The sequence below is a fragment of the Podarcis filfolensis genome (assembly GCF_964270895.1).
Source record: "Podarcis filfolensis genome assembly, chromosome: 8".
NCBI classification, from domain to species: domain Eukaryota; kingdom Metazoa; phylum Chordata; class Lepidosauria; order Squamata; family Lacertidae; genus Podarcis; species Podarcis filfolensis.
In genome coordinates, this window is record NC_139611.1 from 28,394,868 (window position 1) to 28,419,239 (window position 24,372).

The 24,372-nt window shown below is 47.3% G+C and overlaps 1 protein-coding gene across 2 annotated transcripts; it reads left to right on the forward strand.

Moving 5' to 3' along the window:
* Positions 1 to 6: 6 nt before the first annotated feature.
* CEP104 (centrosomal protein 104) lies at positions 7 to 24,372 on the forward strand. Of its 2 annotated transcripts, XM_083628606.1 has the most exons (23): positions 7 to 77; positions 1,452 to 1,738; positions 3,516 to 3,646; positions 3,907 to 4,080; positions 4,611 to 4,749; positions 6,381 to 6,443; positions 6,918 to 6,994; positions 7,799 to 7,967; positions 8,953 to 9,111; positions 9,446 to 9,679; positions 10,545 to 10,748; positions 11,474 to 11,641; positions 11,865 to 12,038; positions 12,429 to 12,605; positions 12,960 to 13,166; positions 13,802 to 13,918; positions 15,176 to 15,212; positions 16,072 to 16,153; positions 16,974 to 17,082; positions 18,271 to 18,409; positions 18,572 to 18,639; positions 19,471 to 19,567; positions 19,904 to 24,372. In XM_083628606.1, exons 3-23 carry the CDS (start codon positions 3,534 to 3,536, stop codon positions 20,038 to 20,040), a joined length of 2,844 nt encoding a protein of 947 aa, XP_083484732.1. In that variant the 5' UTR covers positions 7 to 77; positions 1,452 to 1,738; positions 3,516 to 3,533; the 3' UTR covers positions 20,041 to 24,372. The 2 variants fall into 2 exon arrangements, with proteins under 2 accessions (XP_083484732.1, XP_083484733.1); XM_083628607.1 differs by lacking the exon at positions 7 to 77 and having other exon boundaries at positions 1,546 to 1,734.

The following is a 24,372-nucleotide window of genomic DNA, read 5'->3' on the forward strand; positions in this document are numbered from 1 at the left end:
AGGACCCGCCTCTGTCCTCCCTTAAAGGAATAGATTATTTTTATTGGTCAACATCGGTCCGCGACCGATAAGAAAAGGTTTAAGGAAATGATTAATTGGCTACTTTGAGGACAATGCTACCTTAGCACCGAATACAGTACTTCCTTATTTAAGCTGGCAAATCTGTTTTATTCGTTTTCTTTAAGCCGCATGCGCAAAAGGGTCTTTCCCGCCTCAATAAAAACGGCCAGGCTTGATCATTCCCAATGCGCATGCTCACCCCTTTGCCGCAAGCTTTCGCCATGTTAGCTTAGGGAGTGGTGCAGTCCTGCAACGCATGCGTGGAAATGTATTTTGGGCATGATCAAAGGCTCCGCCCCCAGCTGGTCATAGAGATAGAAAATAGTAGAGTCGTACTGCCAAGTATACTTTCTCGCACCTTTTAAATGCAATGCGCGGGCTGAGTTATGGATGCTTCTTATGAATTGCTTCATCCCAAAGTCAGAAAATATTTATTGTAGGTCCCTCATCATCACTACATTTTTTTTTTTGTTCACACAACAACCCCGTGAGTTAGATCAGCCTGAGAAGTAATGCTTTGAATGTCCAGTGTATGAGTATCGTTCATCCCTAGAGGGCAAAGCGGCGGGGGGGGGGTGGACTGCTATAAAGGTCAAGTGTCGACATCAGATGTGAGTTGGCCCCTGTGAAGACAAGTGCTGGACAAGAGGGGCACTGGCTTGATCCAGCAGGCTCTTTTTTTGTTGTTCCTATGTTGACAACGAACACCCATACCAAAGCACTAGAGAACATGCTTTGCACTTAAAATGTCTCAAAGAATATCATTGCTGCTGCTTGAGAAACATGTAAAAAAAATGAGCAGGTTTAAGAGCAGACAGCTAATAACTCAGGTCCCTATGAATTTGATATCGATAGTTGGTTTCTATTTTAATATTGTTTCAATATTTTAATGCTGTATTTTAATTTTGTTTTTAAGTTGTAATCATTCAACTTGTTTTTATTATTGCTTGTAAGCCGCTCTGAGCCCGGCCTTGGCTGGGGAGGGCGGGGTATAAATAATAATAATAATAATAATAATAATAATAATAATAATAATAATAATTAAAATTTGCTGCCACTGAAAATGTTACTTTCCTTACGTAGTATTTGGGGCTTGATTTCTCCCCATTCCTTCCCCTCCAGCAAAAGGTGGGGGCGGACTTCTGCTAGATTAGTATACAGTATTTCTTTTTAGCCTGAGTCCTTGCTCTGAAGCAAGGATTGTCTCCAAAACTGAAGCCTTTCGTGTATGTGTGAATGTGTGCGTGTGTTGATTGTTAGACTGTGTACACCCTTAGAAATTTGATTAAAAAATAAATAGCGGGATATAAATGGTTCTAATAAATAAATAAAATGAGTACATTACCATAACTGATTTGTTTATTATTATTATTATTTCTATGTTCCCGCAGCACCTTCCTCTACCTAACAGCGCAGGGGCGGAAAGGGTGCGAAGCAGTAAAGAGGCGAAAGGGCAGAGCGCCGCCGCGCGAAAGAGAGCGAGACCGCGCTTGCTGGCGAGCCCAATGGCCGCGTGCCATTGTTTTTCACCGGAACTTCCGTTTGGCGCGTCGGCTTCCTCGGATAGCCTTGATCTCTTTTTAGTCTCCGCCCCGCCGCTCGGCTCGCGCCTGCGCAGTAGCGTCCAAGTGGTTGCTAGGAGAGCAGTGGCCCTAGTGATGGAGCCGGAATAAAGTAGGTAGGAAGAATGGAAGAGAGAGAGAAAGAAAGAAAGAGACAAAGCGAAGAGGGGCGGGGAGGGAAGGCCGCGCCTCCTGCTCCCCTTAGGAGCCCCTCCCTTTTGGGGAGGGGGAGGAAGGTGTCGGCCCCTCCCTCATCCTTAGGTGGGGGGGTGGGGGGAGGCGACCATAATAGAGGGTTGGGGGTGAAATGTGGGTGGGCATTTATATATTTATTTCATTGCATTTATATCCCACATTTTTCCCCTCCAAGGAGCTCAAGGTTTCCCCCCCCCCTCCTCATTTGATCCCCACATCAACCCTGCGAGGTAGGCTAGGCTGAGAGGCAGTCGCTAAGTGCCCAGGTTAACATCCAGGGAGCTTCATGCACAGCCAATGAATGAGTGGGGATTTGAAGGCCCCGGGCTTATGGGTCTCCTTTCCCCCCTGCTATCCCCGCAGCAGCCTTGTGAGATGGGTTAGGCTGAGAGGCAGCAACTGCCTTCTCCCTCACCAAGGTTACCCTGCGAGCTTCATGGCCAAGTGTGGAGATTTGAATCCTGGTCTCTCCCAGGTCCTAGTCCGACACTCTGGCCACTACACGACACTGCCTCATGGTTTATGCCTTCCTGGCATGTTTCAACATTATTTGCCTCCCGGAAATGCAAAATGCAGCTCACATGTGCAACAGCGATTAAGAACTTAAGATACTCATATACTGGGTGAACAAGTCATATAAGAGCCTGTGGCTCCCCAGATGCTGTTGGACTCCCAGCAGTCAACATGACCAAAGTGATGGAACAATATCTGGGGGAGGTCACAGATGTTTATCATCCTTGCTCCATGGCAAGTTATTTCCAATCAATCTGGAAATTCAGAAGCCACGTTTTGGACCCCTGAGGAACTTTTTCTTTTAAAACATATTCAAGCTTTACATTGTTAGCCTATGGAACTGTCTACCCACAAGATCTGGCTTTGAGGGTCAGCTGACTATGCTTTATCCTCTATAAATTTATCTAACCATAAGAATGTAAGACGAACCTTGCTGAGTCAGAGCAAAGGCTCATCTAACTCAGCATCCCACTGCCCAAATTGGCTAGCTTGATGCTTCCTGATATCCTGCAAGCTTGTCTTGTGCTTCTGGGATTCTGAGAGACAACTGGTTGACCAAAGTGCTTGACCATGTGGACCTTTGGTCTCATCTGGCAGTGGTGCTCTTGCATTCTTAACTTGCAGAATATAAACTCAAACTTCAATTGTTAAAAACCCATAATTTTGCATGTCTTACCCTAAAAGAATGTTGAATTGTTTTTAAGAAAATAAGAAGAGCCTGCTGGATCAGGCCAATGACACATTTAGTCCAGCATCCTGATCTCACAGATGCCTGTAAGAAACCTGCAAGCAGGACCAAGCACAAGAGCACTCTCCTGTGGTTTCTAGCAGCTAGGGTTCAGAGGCATGGTGCCTCTGACAGTGACAGAAAAGCATAGCCCTAATGGCTAGTAGCCATTCATAATATTTCGTAGACTTCTCCTCTGTAAGTTTTATCTTATATTTTAAATCCACCCACAAGTCAGTGTCTACCTCTGCTTCCTGTCGAAGCAAGCTCCGTAGTTTGTAACTACGCAATGTGTGAATAACTTTTCTTTGATCTGACCTGAATTTTCCAGCATTCAGCTTCATTGGATGCTCCTGAGTTCTAGTGCTATGGGAGAAGGAGGGCGGGGGAATCTAACCACTTTCTCCATGCCATGCAAAAAATACTTATAATTATAAAGCATATTTCTTTTTTTCCAGTTAGTTCAAGAGGGCAGGATGCCGCACAAGATTGGGTTTATTGTTGTAAGTTCATCAGGGCATGAGGATGGCTTCAGTGCGAAAGAACTGATGGTCCACGCCCCAACCATCAATGGCTGGAGGTCACCAAGGTACTGTAAGTGACAGAAATTTTAGGAAGCACTTTGCCAGTTTTAGCGTTGTCAGGCTTGTGGGTTGCATGCAGTTTCCCTGACACCCCTGGATGGGGCCTTGCTAGAATCCTGAGGCCCTCGCCTTTGATTTTAAGAGCGTAGTTTCTGTCCATCACAGTTGAACTGCATGGGGGGAAGGGAATGTTTACTTAGGAGCCGGGAACATAAGAACTTTGGCTTGGGGTGCTGAAGCACTTGGGATGTTTCTTTCATTCCAGGCTCTGCCAGTATCCCCAAGAAATCGTCCTTCAGATGGTGGAGCGATGTAGGATTCGAAAACTGCAGTTGCTCGCTCACCAGTACATGATTTCTAGCAAGATTGAATTCTACATCAGCGAGAACCTGCCTGAATATTTTGCACCATACAAGTCAGAGAGGTTCCGAAGGCTAGGGTAAGTCTCCCCTCTCTGCAAGATGAGCCAGGCCTCAGTTCCTCATTTGCTTGGGGCAAGCAAGTTGTTTCTTAAGGTAGAGGAGTTGGTGAGCTTCTACTGGGCAGAAGCAGCAGGGAAACTGCGTGGATTCTTACAGGGTTTTCTAATAAGCCATATCCATTCAGGGGATCAGTGTTTCTTGCACAGCCCAAGTAACCCCGTGGAAGCACACACAAGCTCACACAAGTTAGTTCCATTTTCTTCACTCTCGGTTTAGGGTTCTGATCACAGGGCAGGTGTCAGGGGGGACCATCTGGATTCAGGATAAGAAGCCTTTCTAGAAGGGCTGTACCATACGGAGCAAGTTTGTTTTCTACTGCTGTTAATTTCAGGCACGCCTTTCTTTTTTAAGAATAAAGTATTGGACTCGCTGTGTTTTGATTTTGGGGCGTACAATGAACATGTCAGTACCAGGATGTCTGTCCTTGATGCTTTAAATGTGATTGCGTATAATATTGTCTTTTTTTCTCTCCACCCACCCCTTGCAGTTACGTGTCTCTCTCAAATAATGAGAAAACTGGCTACAAGGCACGAGAACTGAAATCCGTCTACGTAGATGCTGTTGGCCAATACCTAAAGTTGACGTTCCACAAAAACTATGTCAATAGGTACAACCTGTACAGTCAGGTAAAATGAACCAAAAGGCTGAGGCGGTACTTCATGTTTTACTCGTCTTTCTGAAAAATGAATCTCCACCCAAGGAAGGCACAGCTTTTGAAGTAGATGTGAGGTTTCTATTTCTCTGTTTGGGGGACAGTTGCTGTTTTGTTTGCAGATCCCAGCTTTTCTGCACAGCTCTCATGGCTAATTCTTGCCCTCATGCAAGACCTCCACCCAACCTCTTTTCAGCAGGACATGCTTGACCCATTGAGTGTTGTCTAACTAAAAGTGCACTGCCTTGCACACTTACCTGGAAGTAAACCCCACTGAATACAGTGGGGTTTATTTTTGAGTAAACATCCACATGATTGCATGGGAAACCCCACCTGCCTATTGCCCACTCCAAAATCTGTGATGAGGTCTTCAATGTGGAGGATCTCATGAGGTCACAACACCTGAGATGGCAGCTTTTGCAGAACTGGGTTTTAAAATACTGGCAGCCAGACTTTCACAGGACTTCTCTTCAGATTTTAGGAGTTCAGTGTCATCATTATGAAAAAGCATGATGGTACTATTTCGCTATTCAAATCCATGGCAATACAGTGGACGCTTGGGTTGCGAATGTGATCCGTGCAGGAAGCACATTCACAACCCACAGCATTCGCAACCCGCAGTGGCGCGTCCGCGCAAACATGGGTCACGATTCGGCGGTTATGCGCAAAGTACGATTTAGCACTTCTATGCATGCGCAAGCACCGAAACCCGGAAGTAACGTGTTCCAGTACTTCCAGGTTCGGTGTGGTGCGCAACCCGAAATCATGCAACCCGAAGTGTCTGTAACCCGAGGTATGACTGTAAATAAAACGCACAATAGCAATCAGCCTCCCTTTTGTCTAGATTATCTCTCACCAGCGGGGCATATGCTTTTATTGTGTACAGTTCTATTGTTGACGGCCTTGGATGTAAGCTTTGCAAAAAGATGAGAAAGGAACTGTAATAACATCAAGTCAATGCACTGGAGAATGCATTGGGGGAGAAAGAAATGACTTTTAGCCGACGGGGAACAAAAACTGAAAACGCTTTAGGAATTCTGATAGTATGAGGAAGAATGAAAGAAGGCATTTCTACATCTCCAGCACCCTTGCTTCTCAGAATCAAGGGTGCTGGAAATGCAGTGTGCTCGAACCAGAGATTCTGGGGTTGCGGCCAGTGATTATTATCCAGCAACATCTGTCAGGCCACAGATTCCCCAGCCCTGTCCTAAAGGAATCTTAGGACCCAGGGGTTGGATGAATAAATTTTCAAGAGGTTGGGGGTGGAGATGGCACTGTAGCTCAGCAGTGGAGCATCTGCTTTCAGTGCAGAAAGTCCCAGTTTCAAGTCACCAATATTTCCAGGTAGGGCTAGCAAAGACCCCCTACTGCCAGCCTGTGTAGGTAGAGCTGAGCCATTTAAACCAGATTGCTATCTTCCAGGAGCGGGGCTCTTTGCCCTGTTGCAAAACCAGATAAAAATGTGCAAAATAGGTAAAAATAGCAGGAATAGGCCCAATTTGCATTGATTATTTATGTCACAGCACTGAGCTTTCCCTGCTGCAGAATTTCACTTCTTTTAAAAGGCATAGAAGGAAGCCTGCCCATTTTTCCTTTTCCTTTTAGGTTGCTCTTGTAGCAATAAATATCATTGGAGAGCCTGCAGATGCCAGCAATGACACTAATCATGTAAGTATATGAAGTAATGAGCTGAGGGAAACCCTGGACCACCTTTACCTTCGGTTAGGGGGGTGGCTCAGTCATAATGCCAAGCCGGTCCTGGTTTCCGGTCCTGGTTTTTAGAGGGCGGGTGCAAGCTGCAGTCTGCCGGTTCAGACAAAGAGCAAAACCGTGGTACACCTCAGATCAGGATTGGTTGCTGGGAATCGCAGCCTGATAGGTTCCTCCTCTCGTTATTCATGTAACGAAAGCAAAGGAGAGAGAGCCTATGCACAGGGATTCAAGGCAGCTTACAGCTGAAGTAGAAACAGCTAAAAACATAGGGGAAAAGCAATAATTAAAAAAACAAGTAAAGATTAATAGAATATACGTATATAGGATCTATTATATCATACATAGCGTTAGAAGGGTACCACTTGCCATTCCTGGATGTAGGCTTGATAGTGATTTGTGGGATACCCCCTGACTTTTATCTTTCCGAAGTCTTCTAGAGAGAAGCTGATTGACCATTACCTTGGAAACAACCCAGATGACTCGGCCTTGGATGGAACATACACCGGGTAAGGATAAGGGGTAAGGATGAGGAAGAGCCACAGCTCAGTAGTACAGCAGAAGGTCCCAAGTTCAAGTTGAAAGCTTTTCTATTCCACCAGGCCTCTTCAGGCAGAAAAGAGTTCATCCTTCCACAATGGTTTATTGATGCTTGTTTTTTAAAAACTTCTTTTTGCTTTTAAGTTGTTCTTAGCTTTTTAAGAACAGCTTCTTAGCTTTTTTAGCTTTTTAAGAACGCGGGTGGCGCTGTGGGTAAAACCTCAGTGCCTAGGACTTGCTGATCGTAAGGTCGGCGGTTCGAATCCCCACGGCGGGGTGAGCTCCCGTCGTTCGGTCCCAGCTCCTGCCCACCTAGCAGTTCGAAAGCACCCCTAAGTGCAAGTAGATAATAGGGTACCGCTTTATAGCGGGAAGGTAAACGGCATTTCTGTGTGCGGCACTGGTGCTGGCTCACGAGTTGCAGCTTCGTCACGCTGGCCACGTGACCCGGAAGTGTCTTCGGACAGCGCCGGCTCCCAGCCTCTTGAGCGAGATGAGCGCGCAACCCTAGAGTCGGTCACAACTGGCCTGTACGCGCAGGGGTACCTTTACCTTTACCTAGCTTTTTAAAACCCTTTTATTGTTTGGTTCTAATCTTTTTAATGTTTTAAACCACTTTGATATTTTTTATGATTTAACAGTACATAAATACATTGTGTCCTAGCTGTCAGCCAGAGTTTCAATTTCCCCATCCCCTTGCAAATGAAAAAATAAAATAAAATCCTGTGTCTTAGACAGCTCCACTAAGTCCCTGTTATCCCTCTCCTTCCCAGGAAGCCAGATTTGATTTCACCACTGGATGACCTGGCTTTTGACATGTACCAAGATCCTGAGGTGGCGCAGATAATCCGCAAGCTGGATGAGAAAAAGCACGAAGCAGTGCGCCAGGAGCATTACGACCATGCCAAGAAACTCAAGCAAGCTATTGCAGACCTGCAGAAGGTAGGGCCAGAGCACGGTAGGGAAGGGCCACACATAGCCAACTGATTTTATTTGCAGCAGAGGTTTTTGCGGAGTGTCAGCGGTTACTCGTAATCACGCACATTTCCCTGCACGCCAAGGATTGCACACCCTGCGCCTGATGAAGATCACCAAGTGGCCCTGCAGATGTTGTTGCACAACTCCCGTCCTCAACCCTGACCATTGGCCATGCTGACCAGGGCTGATGGAAGTTGGAGCCCAACAACCTCGGGAGGAACCAAAGGTTCCTTACCTCTGTCAAAAATAAATCAGTTGGTTCCACTGGGCTCTTTGCCCTCCTTGTTTAGACACAGCACCTATAAACTAATAAATGCAACAGCCAAACAAGAGCCCTTCCCCCCTCAGGCCTTCCACATTCATTTCTTCCTCTTTAAAAAAGCGTTTTTTCCTTCACCTGTAGAGTTTTATGCAGGAGGGGTGAAGAGGCAACTATCCCCCAGAACCTTCCTGTGCTAGGAGTTTCAGCCTCCTTGGAAGGTGGGCCAAGAAACAGAGTTGCATTAAGTCAGAGTAGACCTGTTGGAATGAACGCATGTGACCAACTTAGGTCCATTATTTTCAAGGGGTCTTCTATGAGTAGGACTAATGCAGGATGCAACCTGGAGTTCGAGAACGTTCCTCTGGAAGGATCTTCAAAATGGGGACCTTTCCTGCTTTTCTCTCTAAAGATCTGAAATATCAAATCTAGGAGAGAAGGATATTATTTCTGTTTAGGGAGCTGACTCTTTTTTCAAGCATGGAGGGACAAGGAGATGTATTTGAAGGAAACTACAAAAGAGCCCACCAGCTCTCTGTTAACACCAGCATGACAGTAAGAGAAGAAGGTTTTGCAACTTCCTTGTCTCTTCTCGGCTTTGGGATAATCTGTGTCCACTGCAGAGAATGCACAAGCCCATTGTTACATTCCAGGCTCCATCAGTGACCTCTGAGCTCCCCCTTCTTCCAGGTTGGCGAGCGGCTGGGCCGCTACGAAGTGGAGAAGCGCTGCGCCGTCGAGCGGGAGGACTATGACCTCGCCAAGCAGAAGAAGCAGCAGATGGAGGAGTACCGCCTCAAAGTGTACCAGCAGCTGGAGCTGCACAATCTCCTCGACCCAGATCTGTTGGTGAGCAACGTCCCTGACAGGATGAGACAGGGATGAGATTGACCTTGCCCAGCTCTTCCTGCCATGCAGTTCAGAAGTATTGAGGGAGGTTTGGGATTTGGGTATAGAGGAGCCGTCACTGAAGTCAGCTCCCATTGCAGCGAAGCTTTACTGTATGTTGGGAAGTGATATAACAGGGATGGCCCCAGATACTGTTGGACTCCCAGCTCCCATGACCAATGGCCAGGAATGATGGGGTGAGTTGTCATCCCAGGACATCTGGAAGTGTCTCCCACAATTGCTGCATGGCAAAAGCTCTCTTGATGCACTTTTCTTCTCCCTCTCGTTCTCTCAGATCCGGCGGCCTCCTGACTTGCCTCTGGAGCCTGTGGCTTATCCCACCGCTTCTCCCCAGCAGAAAAGGCCTCTGCTTTCACCCCGGTGGGACAAAACCGAAGCAGAGAGTCCTGAGCCGCTGCCTCCTGAAAAGCCACCAGAAGCTCCTTCTCCAGAGCCCGTTGCAGCTCAGGCCATCTCTCCTCCTGCCGCCCAGGCCCCCATCTCCACCGAGGCTTTTCCAAAGATCAACGTAAGCCTAGTTTTCCACGTGTCCTGTAGATTAACGCCCTTCTGCACACAGCTGACACTGGGTATTTCTGTGGCCTCTTTTTTGTTTTCCTTCTTTGTTCTGAGGGCGGAGAGCAATTGTGCCTGCTTTCAGTTCAGCAGGGCTCACTGGTTGCAGTTTCTGTAAACCATCTAAGGCTGGGGATTCCTTTGGGCTGCTGAATGCTTCCCAACTGAGGTGCAGCAATGCCTTCAGAGTCAGAAAAATAACAAAGGAATTGTAGGATGTACATAGCTTGGGTAGAAAAGTTTATCATCCTAGAGAAGGCAAAGGCAGCCATGCTTGGTCCTTTGTTCTCAGAGGATAGTTCTGTGTGACTTCTCATCTTGAGGTCTGAGAGAACAGGGTGAGGAGGAAGTTGCAAAACACGAAGCAACCTAAGATGTATGAGTTCAGATAACAAAGCAATAGAGAAGTCATCATAGAGATGAAGGTACAGGGAAAGTCTAGGAAGCTGGAGGTCCCTCACTCTATCTGTCTTAACCCCATGTGAACCCCTTACTCTGTTTCCTTAATTGGACCCAATTTTCCAACATTTCTTTGCAAGGGGGATGTTGGAGCAGATCACCATTTTTGTACTAGTTCTGTGCTCCCATGGCTAGTGAAGCAAGGGAAGGGCTACAGCTGAGTGACGGAGCATCTGCTTTGCATGCAGAAAGCCCCAGGTTCAGTCCTCAATGGCATCAAGTAGGGCTTGGAATGTCCCCTGCCTGAAAGACTGGAGAGCTGCTGCCAGTCAGTGTATACAGTATTGAGCTAGTACTTTTTAAAAAACAGTGTCTTCTCCCTCTCCCTCTCCCCCTCTCTCTCTGTCTCTCTCTGCTAGGTTGAATTCTTGCCTTACGATGAGAGGCCCCTCCCAACTATTCGTAAGCAGCAGGAGGAAGGCTTTCCCTACTTGGACCCTGAGATGAACGAGGAGGATCCTGGGGACACCCCGAGAAGTGGTGTCGTCGGAGAGCCAGAGCCGCTGACCGAAAAAGCTCTGAGGGAGGCCAGCTCAGCCATTGAAGTGTTTGGGGAAGGCCTGGTAAAGACCTTGTAAACGTAGCTTAGTAATGGCAGGGCAAGCGCATTACTTTCATGTACAAAGAGTACCCTTGCACATTGCAGGATTGAGCCCTGGATAAGTGGTGCAGATTGTACAAAGAAAATTGAATTGAAAATTGTTTCTGTTTGAGCCAAAATCAGCTACCCAGGCCTCTTGGTCTGGCTTCTGGGGCTCTTTCCAGCCCCATACAGGTAACCTGGGGGTGGCACTCAGAGTCAATCCTACTCCTAGCTGCATAAACTCATCCTGGGTTTTGTTCCTCAGCCACGCCAGCGTGTGATATTTATTTATTTATATGCTGCCTTTCGGCCGAGAAAGACATCCCAAGAGAGCTCACAAGCAATATAAATGCAAATGCAAACCTACCAGTCAAAATATAGCGCAATACCATAAAAATCAAACTAAATTGTAACATTTCAGAAGTGTTAACATGTGTTCATTTTCCTGCCATAAAGGCAACAGAGTAATTAAAAAAAAAAACATTAGTGGAGAGCAAGAATAAGAACTTAAACAGCAGCGCCTCCTTTAAAGGGTTCTAGGCAGGGGAGTGGGGCAAGGCAGGTGCAATCACTTGCCCCTGGTGGCTCCAGCCGTCTCACCCCTGCAGCAGTACTGGCCAGGCTCTTCCTGATGAAAGAATGACAGGTGTCGGCTTTTGTGCAGATCTGGGCTGTTCCAGCTCCTGAACATTCCCCTTTTGCCAGGTTGCAGGGGCCTATTCCAAGACATGGTCTTACCGCGAAGACTCGTTGCTCGCCATATACAAAAAGATGACGGAAGTATCCACAAACACGCCAAAGGATGACCTGAAGAACCTCCTTCGGGGCGCCATCTTCCTCATAGTGAGAGCCATAAAAGACATAGTCTCCTCGGTGAGCAATATCGGGGGGGGGGGTCGGGTCTAACATCCCTGTGAATGCCCTCTTCTGTATATCCTAAATGAGAATGTGTGGGAACTCAGTGGCGGGGTCCAGTGACTCCCAGTTTCAGATGGTTGTAAAGGTTTCCACACGCAGCAGCCCCATGCAATCGAAATTTCTCTCCCTCTTGACCACAGTTCCTATTTTAACCACTTTGGTGGTTTCCTTCTGGTAGGTTTTTCAAGCTTCCTTAAAGCTCCTAAAGATGATCATCACGCAGTACATCCCCAAGCATAAACTTGGGAAGCAAGAGACCACTTTCTGCGTGGAAAGGACCTTCCCCAACCTTCTCTCCAGGACGGGGGACTCCTCTGCCCGCCTTCGTGTAGCGGCTGCCAACTTCATCCAGGTCAGTCTAGTCAATACACAAAGACTTGCAGCTGCATGCAAGTGTTTGCCTGAACACATGACATTCAAGGTTCATGCATTGATCATTTCAACTGCATTACTGCAATGCGCTCTCTGGGGGGCTTCACTTGCACATGATCTGGAAGCTGCAAGTTAGTGCAGAATGCTGTGGCGTGATTGCTGACAGGTATGGAACAACTGTGTGCATCTATGTCACTACAAAATACTCCTCTTCTTTGTGTAGGTCTGAAGTAAAACCTGTAAGGCTCAAACTGCTGCTGAATCTTGCAGGACTTGGGAGGGCAGTTCTCAGTTTTGCTGAGTCGTGCCTTTGTGGGCCGCATATTAACCGCTGACCCGAGTGTGCTGTGTCTTTTCCATCCCCCTCTAGGAAATGGCCCTCTGTAACGAAGTGAAGCCTCTTCAGATTATACCTGCTCACCTGGTGCAGCCTGTGAAGCCAAATTCCCCTACACATCTTGCAATGAGCCAGGTGGAATTAGTGGAACGCTTGCTGAAAGATATGGGGACGGATAACACCGGTTTTACTGTCGATAACGTCATGCGGGTAGGGAGCTGAGCTTCCAGTGGTTTCTGAATCTGTCTAAGAAGGCTTCCTACATTCTTAATAAAGCCGCTTGCTCTAGGTGCAGCACAAACTCTGCAATTGTGCCCATACATTCATACCCCACTCTCTTTCCTTCTCAGTAAAATCACTTAGAAAAACTTCTTTGGAGGTGGGAGGTGTGTTGTTGATGTTGCAGGCATTAGCCACTAGCACCCTGCACAGCCAGCCTTTTTCTTAACACGCTGGAAACATGTAGAACCCATTTTCCCCCGTTTGTTTTTCAGCACATTGAATGTACACTTAAACCACCTCCATAAGACTCACAAAACGACTGCATGTTTTCTTCACCCTTAGTTTGCAACGGGAGCTCTGGAGCATCGAGTATATGAGGTCCGGGAAACAGCCCTCCGGATCATCCTGGATATGTATCGGCAGCACCGAGCCGTCATCCTGGATTACCTTCCTCCTGATGATGCCAACACACGCAAGAACATACTGTACAAGACACTTTTTGATGGGTTTGCTAAAATAGACGGCAAACTCACAGAAGCAGAAATAAGGGTAAGAAATGCAACTTTTTTCAGGTCTTGTGGTTTTCATAGGGGCTGTGCTGACTGAGACAGGAAAACGATGGCCAGTTTCTGAAAACCACAGGAAGGGAGAGTGCTCTTGTGCCAGGATCCTGCTTGCCAGTTTCCTACAGGTTGGCCCCTGTGAGAACAGGATGTTGGACTAGATGGGCCATTGGCCTGATCCAGCAAGCTGTTACGTTCTCCTGTGTGTCAGGCTCAACCCATCAGGAAGGCGAAGTGACCCTTGCTGGATTAGACCAAAATGCCATCTGGTTCAGCATCCACAGTGACCAACCAGATGTCTCTAGGTAGCAAGCCACAGAGGAAGCAGGTTTCCCACTCCCACTGTTTGTTGGCGATGCCAGGTATCCATAGGTATACTCCCTCAGAGCTAAACAGCCTGTTCTCCATGAATTTGTCAAATCCCTCTTGGAAAACAGCCTTGAAGGCAGCAGCTTTCATCTTGTGGCCGTGTCACCATTGGCTTCTGCCTCTGCTCTCTGACTGAGTAAATTCTGCAGGTTGGTAGACAGGTGCATTCAGACATTGTCCCTGTCTTTGCTCAGTGTTCCTCCTTTTCTTTTTTTGATACCCAGCAACCTTCAACTGAGTGTGTTTTGACAGGCGCAGAGAAAGACGGCTACCGACGAAGCTGAAAAGCAAAAGAAAGACGAGATCAAAGTGTTGCAAGGTCAGCTGGCAGCTCTGAAGGACATGCAGACGGAAGCTCAGGCTGTAAAGGTATCTGATGGCCACCAAGGGTCTTAAAATGCTCTTCCATTGCTTTATCCTTATGGATAGAAGGAAGTCATAGAACGTTTCTTTCATTCTCTCTCCTCGCCTTTTGAAATAGTATAACTCTTCCACCATTGCAGACTGAATGTGTATGCGTACCACTGTCCCTCCTAGTCATGCTGCTTTTGTGGTGCCTCAGGTACTACCGGAAGCAGGTTGGTGGCATACAGCATATATAAAAACACAACAAAACATCAAACATTTAAAAAATCAATATCCTACCACCTCAAATGCAAAAATATAACAACCTCTCTCCTCCAGGATTGTTGCATCATTGAGATCTTTGGAAGCCTCGAATGAGCAACATCATGCTTCCTTAAACTGAGCCAGACAAGGCCAGCCCAAAACTTTCTTATCCAGTGGTTTCCATTCTTTAACTTTGGGGAAGAACTGAAGCTCAAGTGAATTGCATGCAGAAGGTCATTCCTCAATATGCCCAAGTAGGGCTGGGAAAGACCCCCGTCTGAAACCCTGGAGAGCCACTGTCAGTTGGTATAGACCTGGGGTGGGGAACCTTTTTGACTCCACAGGCCACCATCCTTATCAGGATCAGCCTTGTGGGCAAAAGAAATGACACTTGGGCAGGGCCATGCCACCTGCCAATCACCCAACATCCCAAGAAAGTCAAGTGCCAAGTGCTGTTGAAACAAAGGTTTTTCCTCTGTTTTAGCGAAGGGTTCCATGCAAACCCATTCCTGAATCAAACTCTGCCTCACGACAGCAATAGCTCTTTGTGGTCTCAAGCAGAGGGATTTGATATTTAATATCTTTTGTGGCTGGAAAGGGCAGGGACTGAGCCTGTGGCTTTCTGCATTTAGGAACATGTCTTTTACCAGATATGCCAACTGTCAAACATTGGGCTTCTGCTATGGCTTCAGCCACTTCCTTCTCCTTCCTTTTAATTCATTGTTATTAACCAGATTTCTTCTTCAATTCCTCGGTTGCTGAACAAAGAAAAGGATTTTGGCTGGAGAGGGGACTGATCTGTGATGTTTCTGGAGTCCAACTCCCATCATGCCTGGCCATGCTGGCTGAGATTGATAGGAGGCGGAGTCCCAACAACATCAAGGTTCCCTCCATAAGCACTTACCTGGGAGCAAGTTTCCCTGAACTTTAGGCTGGCTTCTGTATAAACAAGTCTAAGAATGTACTGTGATTCCATTTACATTTTTGTTTTTAATTTATTCTACTTTTCTTTTTCAGGAGAAAGAGAATGATTTTCAGAAGTCCAAGGCTCAAGGTAGGCACTTTTTTTAAACCCAATATCCTCTCATAGTAAATGCCTTTTATAAATTGTATTTGTAAAACTGCATATTCAGTTCATCTTGAGTGTTGGATTGCCATGGGTCAGAAGAAGTCAGAAAGCTGTAAACAGATATTGGTGGGGATACACATTATTTACATGTTAAGAATATTTTACGTGATGGAACAGAATTCCAAGTTATTGTAGTCTGTGCGGTGTAGTCTAAGGAAATGGGTGGAGGCATCCAAATTCCTCACTCAGGTACCTCAGGAGCAGGTGAAATTCCTGCCTTCCATACAAGCAACTTTTATTTTATTCTTACTTTATCCTTTTGCACAGATACTGCCTTGTTTGCCCTCTGTAGACGGGAGAAGGGCATTGCTGTGACAATGGAGGCTCATTTCACTTTCTCCTTTTCCAACGTGGCATATTCTGTCATATGCCAGCAAGTGCCCTTCTGCCTTCAATGGACAAGGCTGATGAATGTGTTGTATTCTTCCCAGCAATAAAATACATTGCACTCTGCAGTGCTTAGAAGATGTGACACACACACTCCCACCAGGTGTACTGCTGTCAGGGATGCCCTAAGCTAGCCTTTTGCAACCTTGGGTTTCCAGATGTCCCTGGACTCCCATCGGCCTCATCCAACATGGCCCAGTTTGTCAGGGATGATGGGAATTGTAGTCCAACAACATCTGGGAACCCTGGGTTGGGAAAGGCTGTCCTAATGCATCTTCCACTAACCCCTTCCCACAAAGTGTCCTTTTCACCAGGAAATATAGTTCAACACTGGTTCATTTAATTTCATTTCTTTTTTTTCTTTTTCCCTCCTTCCCTTTCTTTCCTTCTTTTTAAGCCGAGTTCTTGAAAAAAGCCCCACAGCCTCCAAAAGCAGACACTCCAGATGATCACACCTCAGTTGCAAATTACCTCGACAAGTAAGTAAGAAAAATATCAGTGAGCAGTTAGTTCCAGAACAGATAAATTGGGTTGAATAAGTCAGAACCCATCTTTTGGCCGGATTTTTTTAAAAGTACTTTGTCATTATTTCCTGCGCTGATCACCATTTCAGGAGTAAACACTCTTTTTGAATGGCCCTTCAGATCTGTTCGTCTATTATTATTATTAAAGAATTTATCCCACACTTCAACCAGGAAGAGCTCCCAGAGCACTTTGCAGATCACTACTGTTCCTGCTCTCATAGACTTAAAATCTAAAAGGATGCAGCATGAGATGAAAATGGGCTGGGAGGGAGAACAGAATAAGCAAAATCGAGTGCAAGTTCATAGTCACAAGTCTTCCTAATGAGCAGCTAGAGTGGAAAAGCTCAAGGAATGGGAGCTGCTGGCCTCTTGGCTGGGTGTCAGTGAGATTGCCCTGCTTTCCTCCTCCGCTGCAGCCAAATGATGAGACTGAGGGAGAAGCCTCGCTTCTCAGCAGAGCCAGTGGTGGCCCTGCATCCCTCTTTATATTCTGCACCCCAAATTCAAATCCTGTGTTCATTGTACATTAGTCAAAAGTCATTTGCATTTGTATAGGCCGACTGCCAATGCATTAGCTTGTTCAGTTTGCGTTCTTTGCCATATATTACCCTCCTTAACACAGCTCAGTAGTAGGAAGAGAGATTTGGATCACAGAGTGGGATATTCAAGACGTAGATATGCCCTGAGCCCCTCATTCTAAAGCAAACCAGGGTGCAGGAGGCCCTGCAATCCCTCTGCCTTGACCTCTGCCCTTGTTGCTCTTCCCCAACTCCAGCCTCTGCATCTTCTGTGGGGAGAGAGATGAATCTTTCACAGAGGAAGGCCTGGATCTCCACTACTGGAAACGTTGCCCAATGCTGACAAGGTGCGAGTTCTGCAAACAGGTGAGCCCCCGCCATGAACATGCGTTGCGCATTTTTGAGGGGACCTTGGATGTGTGCCACAGCAGGGACTGTGTTGGTGAGCCCTGCAGTTGCGCATTTTTGAGGGGACCTTGGATGTGTGCCACAGCAGGGACTGTGTTGGTGAGCCCTGCAGTTGCGCATTTTTGAGGGGACCTTGGATGTGTGCCACAGCAGGGACTGTGTTGGTGAGCCCTGCAGTAGCAGCCCAGAGATCCGAGAAAGCTTGGAGAGAGACCTGTTTCCCCTTTGGTGCAGCATGTTGTGGTCCTGTCTATCTTTGCTGCCCTAGATGTGGCAGTCATTTTGTGTCATGCCATGCCTCTGTCCTGCAGCTGTATTGGGACTGGAGTCCGCAGCACATTCTCAAAACTCCAAAATGTGCTTACTGGCCCAGAAAGGTGAGCAACCTCTGATCCTGTACCTGAGTTCAACCCATAGAATGTGGGTTCACTCCAGCCCATGCTCTCTCTCTCTCTCCTGTGCAACAGCAGAAGAGGTGGCATCCAGACCAGAGATGTGATTGGGTGGCGGGGTGTGAAAGGGCTGAGCCCCTGCCAATCCACGCTTGCACCCTTAATCCCAGGTGCTGACAATTAGGGCTTTGGCATGAGAAACATTTGGCTCATTTGGGAATTAAAGGGACAGAACTACCCAAACTGTATAGAAGCATATTCATGTATACTACTACAGCGGCAAGAATGTTACTTGCCCAAAAATGGAAAGAAATAGAAGTCCCAGCAAAGGAAGAATGGATAAAAAACTTTTGGAATATGCAGAAATGGCGAAACTTACTGGAAAAATAAGAAATCAAGATAACAAACTTCCTATAAAAGAATGGAAATGGTTTATTGAATATTTACAGATAAATTGTAAACAGATAAGAACATTGGCAAGATTATTGTAATAACCTGCAATTTAATAAGAGTATATTTTTAAAGTAGATGAATAAATGAACAAATTAAATTAATTTGGATACTGTATGCAGAAGATACTAAAAATAAATTTAGGGAACTACAGAAAGAGAGGGAAGGAAGCCAAGTTTTGAAATGTTAAAATGGCTGTGAAATTATTGAAATGTATAAATCTGAAAATTAAAAGTAAAATTTTAAAAAGAGAGAGGGAGAATCATTTGGCTCTTGCCTCAGACTGTGGGCGGTCCCCTTCCAGGTGGTTGAGATTGCCAGCCTGACGGAGCACCTGCTGACAGAGTGCGACAAAAAGGACAACTTTGACAAGTGTCCGCGCTGCTGCGAAGCCCTGCCGAAGGACGAGCTGCCCCGGCATGTCAAGGGAAAGGCCTGCAACCGTAAGGAAGAGCGGGGCTCTGGGTGGGCTGGCAGGGAGCGGGCACAGCGGCCTCCGCCAACCAGGCCCCCTCCAGACATTTTGGACTCCCATCAGCCAAAGCCAGCATGAGATTGGGACATGCGGTCTGCAATGACATCTGTCTGCTTTCTCCTCTTTCCAGCTGCCAAGCCTGAAAAAGTGGCCAATCACTGTCCGTTGTGCCATGAGAATTTCACGCCAGGAGAGGAGGTGAGAGCCATCGCCCTTAGCTCAGCCAGTCACTTTCTTAAAGAGAGGGAAAGGAAGGGTTGACCTTACAAGAAGGGTTATCCTCCAGTCCTGGTTGACCAGATGAAGTCCGGCTCACCAAACTAGAATTGCATAGCACCTTGCCTGTCTTATTGTATTAGCAGCTTGGCACAGCAGCAAGGCAGTGTGAAACAAGCATAGTGGGCAGCTCCACAGAAGTGCTCTCGATGCAGCTATAGCATCTCTCTGGGATGAATTCATCTTCCTATATGGCTCCAGCTGCTTAATTTGTGTCCGTTTTATCCTGCCCTTTCCCCATAGGTGGTTCTCTCCCGGCCCCCTTTTATCTTCCCAGCCACCCTGCAAGGTGGGCCAAGGTAGATGTCACGAGAGCAGTGTAGCTGCCGCAGAAAGCAGGGACCCCGACTCTTTCACACATTGCACAGACAGACAGTGGTGTTGGCTGCCGGAAGATGCAGAGATGGACCCTAACTGTCCTGGCTTTAAAGGCGGGGTAGACTCATAGAGGAGGCTAAGGCAGTCAATGACCCCTAGTCATTATGACCGTGCCCTTTGACCAATATTAGACACAATGCAGTCCCAAATCCCTGGGTGTGGGGAGGCTATTGCACTTACTCCCTGCCTATCCATTTCCCAGAGACATCTCACTGGGTGCTAGGCTGGATGCTCCTTTGGTTTCATCCAGCAGGGCTCTTTTTTCCAGGTTCTTCACCTTACGTGCTGCATCTCTTCCCTACCTGCTTAATTTCATTATCTGTGTGAAAGACCTGATCCCTTTTTGACCTTCTCCCCTCCTTCCTTTCCCCATAGGCCTGGAAGGTGCACCTCATGGGCAAAGACGGCTGCCGCATGAACCTGAGACGGACCCAGTCCTTGAACAAGAGCATGCCAATGCAGCCAGTTGCCGGTACGGCCTCCATTGTTGGTTTCACACAGATGACGCTTAGGCAGCAGGGTGGTGTCTGTTTGCCTCTCCAGAGCACGAGGCAGCTTTCTTCCAGCATCCGGACACCTACAGGTTTCCCTTTTGTAAAAAAAACAGTGGGAAGCTGAGAATCTAAGGATGTGTGTATATTTTGTGTGGGAGACACATCTCCACACTCACCTGGGGAACCTGGGGTTGTACACTCAGCCCTGCAGGCATAAATGAGAGTGCATTGTGAACGAGGTATCTCCTGCAACGGCGCCTGCTTTCATCTCTGTCTAAACTCAAACACTCTTCTCCCCCACCCCAAATTTTCAGGCAGGCCTGTCGGAGCACCTCTCAACCGATCTGGGCCGACGGGCATGAAGCTTCGCTCCCCATCGGTTGGCAGCAAGATCCCCACCCCACGAGGAGGCATGAATAAAAGCACTGGCAGAACGTATGCAAAGCGATGACGCGGATCTCTTCTTTCCTTTTGGCTCCGCAACTGGCTGCACTTTACGTATCTCGCTCTAAGATTCTGCTTGCAGATAGCGGCGGTACCCTGCCCCACACTCCTCTCCTTCCCCAAGTGGCACAGTTATAAGCCAATCGCGTCTCTGTATGATTGTTTGGCTCTGATAGGTTGGTCCTCTCTTCCCTGGGGATTGTCCACACAGGTGGAGAAGTTGCACATCCAAAACTCCATCTGGTGGGTGCTCACCCCTTGACTGTGATCTCTTGCAGCACAAAAGCAGGGAAAAGAGGAAGCCTTGTCTAAGCCTTCTTACACCCTCTAGTTTCTGGGTCACTTTCTCCTTGCGCTGCAGGCCCAGGCACAAGAAGGTGGGTTCTTATGTTACATGGGTTGTCTGAATTTGGTGGGATTTGCCATGCCAGTCTTTCTCCAAGCCCTACCTAGTTCTCGTAAGAATTTCTCTAGGCAGGGTGACTTACAGTCTAGGCTCAGCCTGAAGCATTTGCTCATGAGGTGTGTTCTACACATTAGGATGTGTTGTGTCTCCTGCTGCTTTTGTAGATTCCCCACTGGATTCTGTGGGGTTTCTGCAGGAAATGTTCCCCCCATAAGTCTGATGTGTCTGTCTCCCACTCTGCTGCTCTTATTGCCCCCCCCCCAAAAAAAAACCTACCACCTGAGGCATCCTAGGAAGGCCGTGCCTATTCCTTGCTCATAATCACATACTAAAGAAACATACAGATTTAAGCCCCACAAACTAGGCAGCCGGGCTGCCAACCATAGGCCTTTCTGCCCTCTTCCTGTCTGGTTGAAAGGTACATTCCTCACCCTATTTTCTAGGAAGTTTTGCTGATCCAGTGTGGTGTAGTGGTTAAGAGCGGTAGTCTCGTAATCTGGGGAACCTGGTTCGCGTCTCCGCTCCTCCACATGCAGCTGCTGGGTGACCTTGGGCTAGTCACGCTTCTCTGAAGTCTCTCAGCCCCACTCACCTCACAGAGTGTTTGTTGTGGGGGAGGAAGGGAAAGGAGATTGTTAGCCGCTTTGAGACTCCTTAAAGGGAGTGAAAGGCGGGATATCAAATCCAAACTCTTCTTCTTCTTCTTCTTCTTCTTCATCCACCATCACCTCCAAATGCGCATATGAGAGAACTGCAGTGGCCAATAAATAATTGGCCTAAGAACCAGTTCGTGCCATTTGGGTGGTCAAGGGGGTACAGCTTTTGGCTGCCTGTTCCATTTCATCTTTCTAGTGGGCGGGGGTAGGAGTGGGAATTGCATGCTTAAATACTTCCATACTTTTTAAAAAAAAGAAAAAGAAACCTCTCCAGTGTCAGAGGAAAGGGCTCTCACCTGGCCTTCTCCTTGACATACTAGAGTTTCTGCATACATCATGGGTGGACAGCTGATGGCCCTCCAATGGTTGTATCCAACTAAGTTCTACTCAGAGTAGACCCGCTGAAAGCAGTGAGTTACGCCAATAAACATCAACGGGACGCACTTTGGTTACAACCCCAGAGGTTGTGGGACTCTAGCTCCCATCAGCCCCAGCCCACAACGTTTGGAGGTGCACAGGTTCCCCATCCCTGGAATCCTTGGGATGTTTTCATTTTCAAAGCATTTAATTCCCCTACCTGCAGTCTATAAACTACCGAGGTCCAACCAGAGCTGCCCCATTTGACCTATTTGATCATGTTCTGCTTGAAAAGATGGGGCAGACCGGAATCTCTAGAGCTCAAGAGGCAGTTCTAGTAACCCAGCACATGTGTGGGCACGGCACATTATGTTAAGAAGCAATAGGTGGGAGGGGTGAACCCAGAATCTTCGCTATGTGCTAAGCACTGGAAATGAGAACTGACAGGTGGTTGCAGTTCTTGCAGATCTAAATGATATATCACCCTTGTGTTCCCAAATGGGGATTTTCCAATCTCTATAGGAGGTTGCCCTCCCTCAGAGAGCATAGCATAACACTTTGGATGATAAAAGGATGCATCCATTAATGGGAAGGGAGTTCCCATGTAATGGAAAAGTTTGAAAACCACTGGATCAGGTTAATGAAAATCCTTAACAACCTCAGGAATGTTAATCAAGTCATGAAAGGGTTTATTTGCCATCCCATCCTTCACTTTAAAGGATCATCTGAAAGGACAGCATTATCAAACTTGTTCTGCATCTTCTTATGAGATGTGTAATGGCTGATGTGGGATCTGCAGGCTTTTGAATTGTGCAAACTCTTCAGCAAGCAGAAAGAAAAGGTAGCCAGATACAGAGGGCATAACTACTACTGTGACCCCTTATGAACGTTAACCTTTTCTTTTTTAACGGCCTCACAACTGTGTAGACTAGAGGGATTATGGAGGCGAAAGAAGCAGTCTAGAGATCACCAGCTTAGATGGCTTTTTAAAAAATAGATAAGTTCATGGAGGATTGAATGAGATAGTTAAGTGGAAGCTCTGTGCAGAGCCCGCCCAGCTATTAGGGAGGATGAGGCCGCTGCCTTAGGCAGCAAAAGCCCCCAAAGTGACGTCCTACCACCTCTGCCAGCAGCAGAGAAGCACTGCCCATTTCAGGCAAAATCACATCTATTTGGGGCAATATCTCACCCCGAATTAGTATGATCTTGCCTGAAATCAGTGCCAATGGCAGTGCTGTTTCTCTGCCCGTGACAGATGCAGTAGGACACATACTCGTGGGACAGCGAGCAGCGGCAGGAACAGGTACAGTGGTGGCAGCAGTGGGGTCAGGCAGCATTTCCCATTTTGCCTCAAGCGGTGAAACAGGATGCACTGCCCCTGGCTCTGTGTATGTGCAGATGTAGCATACCTCTTTATTAAAAAATAATTTTAAAAGAGCTAGAGACTGGGCAGTGGGGAAAGCGACCCTGCTCCCCTTCTAGCCCTGCTTATGGGCTCCCAGAAAGCATCTGGTGAGTGCTAAGTTAGATGGACCCGTTGGGCTGATTCAGCAGGGCTTTTCTTAGGGGGCTTTCATTCCTTTCCTTCTGCAGAAGACTCGCTTTAGCCTTCCTTTTCTGGTCCTCGCAGGTAGGAGCAGCAAACCTAGCACAGCGGAGGAAAGGCTTTTGATTGGGTGGGACACTGTTCCAATTTTAGATGGTTGTGCTGTGCTACGAGGAGCATAAGTGGGCATTAAGCACTTGCACGCTTTCTGGCACAAATCAAACATGCCTATGGGCACACACACACACACAGCATTCCCTTTATCTACTCACAAGCACGTCAAGTAAGAGTAAGGTACAGGTTGGTGTATTTATCGCTCCCCACCCACCCACTGAGTGAGTTGCGTAGAAAAGCTCTCTCCTGCCTGCTTAAGTGGGGTCTGGGGGCCATTGTAACAGCTGTGGAGCGTGCCCTGCACCTCCTGGCAATTCCACCTCTTTACCCAAGCCTCTCTCAACCCCCCAGAAGCTACCGTAAGTCAGGCCTTGTACTGGAACCTCTTGAAACCCTCAGCCCTGGCCCATCCCAGGCCACAGATACGATGCTGTGGGTCATGCTGCAGATGAGCTGCTGCTAAAAGGGGCAGATGGAAACACAGAAGGGGAGGGGAGGTGGATGTTTCCGCAAACAAAGGCCTGGATTGTCCTTTGGCTTGTTTAGGGCAGAACAAGAAGTTACAGTGGCAAACGCAAGTTTCCAACCCTTTTGTCTGCTGAAGAACAGGAATCCTGGGGCAGGAGAGAAGCAGCTGGGGAGCCCACTTGCACATGCACCTAGAACCCCCGTTCACTGCTTTGACCCAAACCAGACCTGTTTTGGATATAACAGGTGACAAAAGCCAGTGGAGGGGTGGGGTTGGGAGAACAGCCAGTGGGATACAGATTAAATACCCGTTTTTTTACCCCCGAGTGTCATCCCTTTTCCTGCATTAACATGCCTTCCTGTACACCTTCCTGTGTAATCACAGGATCTTGGTGACCTTGGCTAGAAATAACCGAGTTACCTCTAAGGAGGGAAACGTGTTTGCAGGAGCAAACTTCCAACACAGGATATCTTTAGGTGCACAAGATGTGCGCTTGCCCTTCAGGTTCCCCAACGTGGGGCCAAGGTTTGTTGCAACTTCCCACCAAGCCAGTCTCCAGTCAGAGGCTCACCTAAAGGGAGCTGGCGCCAACACGTCTTCAGTTGGGGTTTTCAAGACTTAAGTTGGATAGCTTGCCATGTTGCAACTTAGCCATGCTGTATGGTTTTGTAGGAAATGAGCAAATTGCTGGATAGCAGGCCTGATTCCAGAGTTTTGCACTCCTTTTGTTACATCAACTTGCATACAGGTTTGTACTGCTCTGATAATAAAGGTCTATATTTCAACAAGGA

Bases quoted from the DNA above. Each gene is read 5' to 3' on its own strand.
- CEP104 (XM_083628606.1), top strand. From the start codon at position 3,534: ATGCCGCACAAGATTGGGTTTATTGTTGTAAGTTCATCAGGGCATGAG. The intron at 6,444-6,917 runs GTAAGTATATGA...ATCTTTCCGAAG, and splicing joins CCAGCAATGACACTAATCAT to TCTTCTAGAGAGAAGCTGAT. The intron at 9,112-9,445 runs GTGAGCAACGTC...TCGTTCTCTCAG, and splicing joins TCCTCGACCCAGATCTGTTG to ATCCGGCGGCCTCCTGACTT.